The 7817-nt window shown below is 42.1% G+C and overlaps 1 protein-coding gene across 3 annotated transcripts in view; it reads left to right on the top strand.

The window, feature by feature from the left end:
- NCK2 (NCK adaptor protein 2) overlaps positions 1 to 7050 on the top strand; it is an 87748-nt gene extending 80698 nt beyond the window's left edge. For all 3 annotated transcript variants that reach the window (XM_082043758.1, XM_082043759.1, XM_082043760.1), the window contains one exon: positions 5669 to 7050. In XM_082043758.1, coding sequence (XP_081899884.1) covers positions 5669 to 5863 — 195 coding nt within the window. In that variant the 3' untranslated portion in view covers positions 5864 to 7050. The remainder of the gene's footprint in view (positions 1 to 5668) is intronic.
- The last annotated feature ends 767 nt before the right edge of the window (positions 7051 to 7817 follow it).

The raw sequence follows: 7817 nt of genomic DNA on the forward strand, positions 1-7817 counted from the left end.
TGCTCAGTTGATAGAAACTGGCATTTTTTTTGTCTCATTTCAGTAGCAGTTGTGAAAAAATAATGCAGATTTAATCTGTGCAGCCTCTGTAGAGCCATTTTTTATCCTTTTTGAATTACAGGCTCTTTAGCAAGCAGATTTTTGTTCTTTTTGTGTAGTACCTAGCACAAGACTAACATGTCTTGGCTGACACCGTTGCCCTGGGTTGGGTAGGTGATCGTCATGCTTTGAAGATCCAAGATTCCACTGGGGAGAGAAGCAAATGTGGAAATAAGAGGGGTTTTTGTTCAGATCCACCCTGGGAAACAAGCGTGCTTGGTAGTGCTGTGACTAACGGGAAGCAGCAATGGGTTGTGGCTGGTGATGAGGGAGGACAACCCCAGCACAGCTCTGGCTTCTGAGCAGTTCCTCCACTGCAGACACCCTCAGACTTCAAAGGGAGCTTCTGGCAGGGCTGGCAGTCCCCTTGCATTCCACTGCAAGCGGGTGCAAATCTGGTTATGCAATTTTTGGACCATTCCAGGAGCCAATTATTCACTAGTAAGCAGCGGCTACCTTCTGCCAATAGAGTGACAACTATCAAATTATAGTAACTGACCATGAATGGGGTTGCAGGGTATTGTGTTAAGTTGATACCGAATACTGTAGATGCATTAAGATAATAGTGACAGTTGTAGGGGAGGCTGGGTTTGTGTTGGTCCACTGAGATCGCATTTAGCTTCTGTGGTCTTTGTCCAGCAATAGTGATAGCAGAAGGAGGCGGCACAGGTTGAGAGCTTGGAAGCTTTCTGAGGTGCTAATTCCATAGTGTTCAGAGTCTCTCAGATTTATTTTCCTGGGGGTTTTAATCCTGCAAGTGTTGGATAGAAGCAATGAAATGTGGCAACTGTTCAAAAACTGAAGTGTTTGTCATGTTCATGTGCTGTGATTGATGAGTACAGCAGAGAGGAGAAGAAAGTTTATATTTAAAAACAGTCTTAAGGAAATATTCCAGTGGTTTCTTTTACATGGAAGAATAGATATCTTATTAGAGCTGCATTTGAAATCAGTGGAGCTGTTTCATGTTTCCGACCTGTGTAACGTTGATTTTGGAACATAGTGAACATTACATAGAGAGGAAGGGTATTTATTTATATCTAAATGAGGTGGAAAGGGTAGAAAAGGGAATTTTTAACCCTCCCATATGGTTCTTTCCAGCCTGACTTTAGACCTTTGTGCTACAACTTGGGTGTTTTTGGATGGGTGACTTGAGTAGGAGGAGGAGTGAGGGAAAACCCGAGTATGGAAATGGAAGGAGTTGGGTGGCTCTGGGGCAGGCGCACAGATGGGAGCTCCAAGAGCCTGGAATAGTCTGAAGAATGAGAGTATCTTCCATGGAGGAAGGGTATTGCCAGGTGGAACTGGATTGAAAGTGAGGGTTGAAGAAGTTACAGAATCAATAAAAGACTTTCGGAGGGAGTTATTTTTCCCAACATTGCAATTCATGGTAAAATTACCTCATTTCATTCTCAAATTGAGTTTGTAGAGAGGGAACCTTCTTTCCCAGTTTCACTTTTTTCCCTTATATTGCATTATACCTTGTTTTAATGATAAAGTTTTCTATCATCTTTTTGAAAAGACAGTGAAATTCCTGACCAAAGATCTAAAATTAAAGGAACATCTTCCTGCCTGTTGTTTTCCACGTGCTGTAGGCATCACCTAATATATGGGGATCTTAGTCATAAACAGGAGTTGAAACATTTCAAAGAAATACTACACCTGGACTGAAGAGCTGCAGATGCATTACAGCTAATCTTCAATTTTCTGATTTAGGAATGGATTTAACTTCAAGTTTAGGTCTTCCCAATTATAACCATATAGAAATATTCACAGGTTCCCTGCCACAAAACTATGCTCTATAATTCTGTTGCAGAATCATCAGCTCCTCTATAGATTTCAGGGATTAAGGCATACTTCTGATGTCTTTATTTGGTGTACATGAGGCTTTTATTCCTTGAAAAGTTAGTGTGCAAACATCCAAATGTAGCAATTAATTTAAGAGGGAGAAGGGAGAGAAATTGGCCAACAGTTGAAACAAAATAGCTTAAACAGTAAATAAAATAAACAGAGTTGGAGCAAATCCAAGGCGGACAGCAGGGAACCAATTCAAGCTGCATCGAACCAGCATATTTTGAAGTCATAATGTTAAAAGCAGTAATTTATCTAGAGGGTTTTTTTTAAAGTAGTCTTTTTAACCATTCTGCATGTTTGAGTGGGAGAGAACCAAAATAAAAACAAATGCAAGTCCAGTTCATTTTGCTGTTTGTTCTTGTGTCCTGTAGAAGTTATTACGCTGAGGCCAGTAAAGGGTTTCAGGATTTTTGCAACAGCTGTTCAACCTCTTCCATCTCTTTGCACCGGATGATGATTCTCAAAAGAGTTAGATCAGCATTTCCACTTCTTTTTTTTTTTTTTTTTTTAATTAAATCAGATCACGAAAAGAATAAACTTTGTAACATATATTCTGGAGAATGTAAGCGATAATAATGTCTTCTATTTATGCATTAATAGCAGCTCTAGGGCCGGGAAGAGTGGACAATAGTTCAGGAGAATGTTCGTTCATTAAAGTTATAATTAAAATGGCAGGAAGAGTATTTAATGTATTGTGTAGAGCCCCTCACAAAGATCTAAGTCTGGCCAGTGCCCGGGACATAGGACAGTAGATCAGAGATCTAAGACCTATTCCAGCACCTCTCTCTGTGTCATTAGTGCATCCTTCCTGGTCTAAAGATAATGATTCTTAGCAGATATAATTTTGAGATGCTGAAAAAAAAAAAACTGTGCTTTGTCAGAAAACACTGAGAATTTTTTTGAGCGAAAAGTGATTATTTCATGTATTTTTAAACCTTTGTCGTAACATCTTTTCCTGTTCAAACAATAACAACAAGAAAGTGTTTGGTTCAGATTATGAACTTCCCATTTGTAAGTTCTATTTTAAAGGATGGCCCTTTGGTTGCTGGTTTTTGTTTGGTGTAGGCATCACCCATGGGAGCAGCAGAACTTAGTGAGCACGACTTGATCATGTTTTTTGAACCCTAAGCAGCTAGTCTAAGTGCTCCCCTCAGTGCTCTCCTTGCATTGGCCCTATGGACCTGCCTGGTGACCTGTGTTTAGAGCAGAGCCATCAACACGCTGCCCACAGCCCGTGCCCTAAATTTCTCCTCCATGAGCCCATTGTCCCAGAGCTTCTGCAGAGCTTTGTTACCATTTAATAGCTGCTGCTTAGGGCCACAGGAATGTCCACCACAACAGGTCTTTGGTCTATGTGGTTATGGTTGCCAGCGGGTTTGTACACGCTGTACTTGACATCTTAAGCACTGCGTGGTGTTGATACAACCAGATTAACCCCATAGAGCAGGTGTTGAACACAGGTCAATCCTTGGTGTGAACTCTGCGCTAGCTTGTTCGTGGTGCTCCTGAGGGTGGGATTTAATATCAGAACTAGTTGGCTTAAAATAGCAGTTTTAAAACTTGGAGCTAGAGATAGATGACAGGGCACGAAATATATCTTGGGTGGAGCGCTGCAACCCCCAAAGATATGCTGTTAGACATTTCTTTCCCTTCCTCCCCTCCTCCTCCCCAGTGTTCTCCTCTTGGCAGTCACGGGGCGGGGGTGTTACGTGTGTTTGAGACGTGTTCTTAGGGACATGGTTTAGTGGTGGACTTGACAGTGCTAGGTTAATGGTTGGACTCCATCATCTTAAAGGTCTTTTCCAACAAGAAATGATTCTATGATTCTATTTTGAGCCAGAGGATTTGGAACAACTCAATGCCTGAAGCTGTCATCCTGCTGGCGCCTGCACTGACCCAGCCCAGGGCCTGGTGGCACCAGGTTAGAGGTGGAAGAATTCATTCTCCTATGGATGTTATGTAAAATAACTTTTGAAGAAGCAGTGCTTGTGCATCTGGAATGTAGTGGCTTGAGATAGAAGAGGGTTCATCCAGAGGTGTGGGGAGCTAGCTGCTGCCTGGAGCAGCGCGGGAGGGGAAGAGCTACTGCCCGAAGCTGAGGTGCAAGCCTGGGGAGTTGGGCCAGAGCCAGATTAACAGGCACAGCAGGAGCTTTTTTTACTCTGGGCAGGGCAGATGGAGTAGGAAGGGCAGGCAGAGCAGGTGTCGGTACTACAACAGGTGAAGGGGAGATCAAAGATGAGATTTTGGGGATAGACAATGTGAGGGATTTGTGGGGCAGAGACCCACATCATTTCAGGGTAAAAAGAGCGTGCTTGCAAAAATCCTGTCCTTCAGCTTACTTGGGTTGCACACTCAAGCGTGTACCTGACCCACCAAAGGCAGCGCAGAGGACTCTGGAAGCTGTGGTTTCACGAACTGAATCTGGTGACAGCAGTAACGTCTGTGGGCTCCCGCTCCCCCCCGCTCCGGCCTTTGCTGCGCTGCAGCTGCGCTCGGGGCTGTTCGTAAGGTGATGCCTTGAACCAGAGAGTCCCTTATGGTTTTTTTAGCACGGATGAGTTCAGGTTTGCAGCGCTGGCCTGACTGAAGCAGCAGCGTGGTGTGGGGGAAGACGAAGGGACTGCAGGAGAAAAATCAGCACGTGCCTTCAGTGGTTTCTGCATGAAGCCATGCCTTCGGTGGGCAGAGACCCTGCAGCAGGACCTCCAGAGTCTCCATCAAGCATTACTTATCTCCATTAACAGACTTTGGTGTGTGCTTTCTATTGTTTATTATTTCATTTTCCTGCTGGCTGGGAACACCGCCTCCAGCCACCTCTCATGGGGAAAGCCCGTACTCCTGTCCCTACAGACAGCCGGCAGGGGTGATGGCTGGAGATGGATGTGTTCAGCTAGAAGAGAGGGTCTCTGTGTCCTTTCTGCCCTCCTATGGCAGCACGTTTTGCAGAAAGCAGAGTGGTTTCATCCTGGCTGTTTGGCTCTTTTCATTAGAGCAAGCAATTGCTAAGATGAAGAGATTTATCACGTGAAATTGTTCTGTGGTGAATAACTTAATTAGTGCTTAAATCTTGCCTTTTGCAGGCAGTCGTTTGATGGTGAGATTTATGCTGAGTTTTTATTCTATACCTTTATCTTTTTCTTGTTTTTTTTAAAAAAAGACATACTCAATAGTAGAAATTATTCCCCATACATGCGGTAATGAAGATAAAAGGTGAATGTGTTTTTTGTCTTTTGCAATGCAAAGCAAGAACAGCCCTCTAGTGGTCATGGCTCTAAAAAAAAAAAAAAAAAGTGATACAGGAAATTTTCTGCATTTCACCCAAGCAATATTGCCATAATTGCTTTTTCCAGGGCTCTTTAGCAAGGAAACTTTACATGATGAAAGTTTTTCCCTTCTCCTTGACATTCTCGTGCTTCTAGATGGAGTAACTAAGATAATATTTGCAATTTAGTCATGTAATTGGCAACTTCAGACTGTGCATCTGGGGAGCGTTCACTTAACTGACTTAACTGTGCACGTTAATAACGATGGCAATTATTTATTGAATAATAGACTATTGGGTTTCTTAAGTAGCTAAAGCACTGAGCTGTGGAACAAAGACTAGCATAAATTACTGTCAACTATATGACACAGTTTGTTCCTGAAACCACAAAATTACACCTTCATTTTGTTCGCTTTTATGTAATTCTTTTTCTTTTCTAATTCTTCTCAACAGCCCAGCGACTTCTCAGTATCTCTAAAGGCGTCGGGGAAGAACAAACATTTCAAGGTGCAGCTCGTGGACAATGTCTATTGTATTGGGCAGCGTCGCTTTAATACTATGGATGAGTTGGTGGAACACTACAAAAAGGCTCCCATCTTCACCAGTGAACACGGGGAAAAGCTATATCTTGTGAAAGCACTTCAGTGACGTTGAAGATGGACTTGGCCGCCTGGGCCTCCAATAACTTACAAGCCTTAGGTCCTAAATTCACTTTTATAGAGCAGAGCAATATCTGAAGCAGACTTAAGGAATAGGCTCTTTCTAAAGTGTTTGCTCTGTCGGTTGCTGTTTGTCCTTTTTTTTTGTTTGTTTGTTTGCCTCTTTTTCGTGTTCCAGTTCTGTTAATCTCCGACCACCTCCCTTCAGGTTGAGAGTTTCCCTTGGGTGGCCGTGGCGAGCACTCTCCTTCCCGGCTGAGCTAACTCCCCTCTCCTGTGTACGTTTACATAGTCAGCTCCGATCAAGGAGGGGCGTTTTCAATTCAAAGCAGTGTTAATCTGCTCAGATTGCTCACGCAGGCAGAACTCTCCCTTCAGAGACATCGGGCACAGTTTGAATGCACTGAAGCTGCAGCTACTTAAGTGAGAGAGAACAGACGTAACAGTCGTGGCTGTGAGTTCTGTAGCTATATCGCTTACCGAGTAGTATATTACAAAACCTCCTAGTTCCTAGAAGCACTCTTTACACTGTACTCTGCTATTACATTGCCTCTCTGACTCTTTGTAAAGAGTACACTAATTAAAAGCATTTTGTAATAGTACTTCTTAAACTACTATGGTAAGATTGTAGTAAGAGAAAACTATCTAGTGTATTTTGGTCTGTAATTGCAACAAAGAGAAATTTTATTTGAAAGTTGATTACTAGAGAAAGAATCGTTGAATTGTAAAAGCTGAATGTTTCGGTAATCTACAACCAAATGTGCCATCCACATAATGCTTTTTCCTCTTGACCTTCTGCTTGTTTGAATTAAACGATTATGTATTTAATTCTCAAAGTAATATGTATCTGTAGCTGATTGTTGACACTAATACAAAAGATTAATAAAAACTGATCTTGGGATGGGGTGGGGCGGGCTACCAACACTATATATATATTTGTTTTACAGAAAGAAATCTTCGGGTTTTACAGAGGATGGTGTGGTTGGTAGGAAGAGACACACAGAATGTTTATGAAGAAAATGCATTTTTCTCTTTTCTTTACATTTAAACTCCTTTATAGTTTAAATATACAGTCTTTAGGTGGCACATTCCTGAAATTGAAGAAGGGATCTTGAGATCTCAAAATCTTGCATACTCAGTTTTTTTGGATATTGTAATAAAAAAGGTATTATGTGATGATGGAGTACTGGATTTATCCTTGGGTGGTAGTCCTGGTGTTGCTTTAGCAAGGTGAAATAGAGTGGATAACAGTATGATAGAGTTGATCTTGGAATTTATGTGACCTAAAAAGAAAACTTCTATGACTGCAGAGGACAGCTGGATATGAGGCAGTGTCTAATGAGCTCCATGTCGCTTGTTTCTGTGATAAGTCTGTTGACAGCTTTAATGAAAACTGCAAGATGGAGCTGTTTCCATGTAGCTCTTTCCTATTAAAACATGTTTCTTACCTATTCTGTATTTCACACCGTGGTAGTACAACTCTCTCTGTGCAGAACTCCAGTGTAGGCAAAGCAGACACCGTCGCTGAGTTGCTTTGGTGTAAATCTTACCACTGCCAGGAGACTGCACAGGTACATCTGCCACTGAGTTGCAGTCTTGCTCAGACCCGAAAGGCAAGTACAATTTTTGAAGTTCTACACACAGATTATTTTCCCACCACTCCTGAAATCTTATTTCTGTAAGGTTATCTGAATTTACAACTGTATTTGAATCAACAACTGTATTTTTCTGTATGTGCGTTACTAAGAATTGGGTGGTGACACTTCTGCTTAGTCCAGCTTAATGAAGGAAAGCAGTGATTGAGAACAATCCAGAATGGTCATGTATTACCCTGAAGAGCACCTACCCGTGACTGTCTCCTAAGAATATAGAAGCTTTCCTCAGGAAGTTGGTGAGAAGTACCAGTTGTTTATGATCTACTTACAGAAGGACTCCACAGTGCA

The sequence above is a fragment of the Streptopelia decaocto genome (assembly GCF_964273445.1).
Source record: "Streptopelia decaocto genome assembly, chromosome: 1".
Taxonomy (NCBI): Eukaryota; Metazoa; Chordata; class Aves; order Columbiformes; family Columbidae; genus Streptopelia; species Streptopelia decaocto.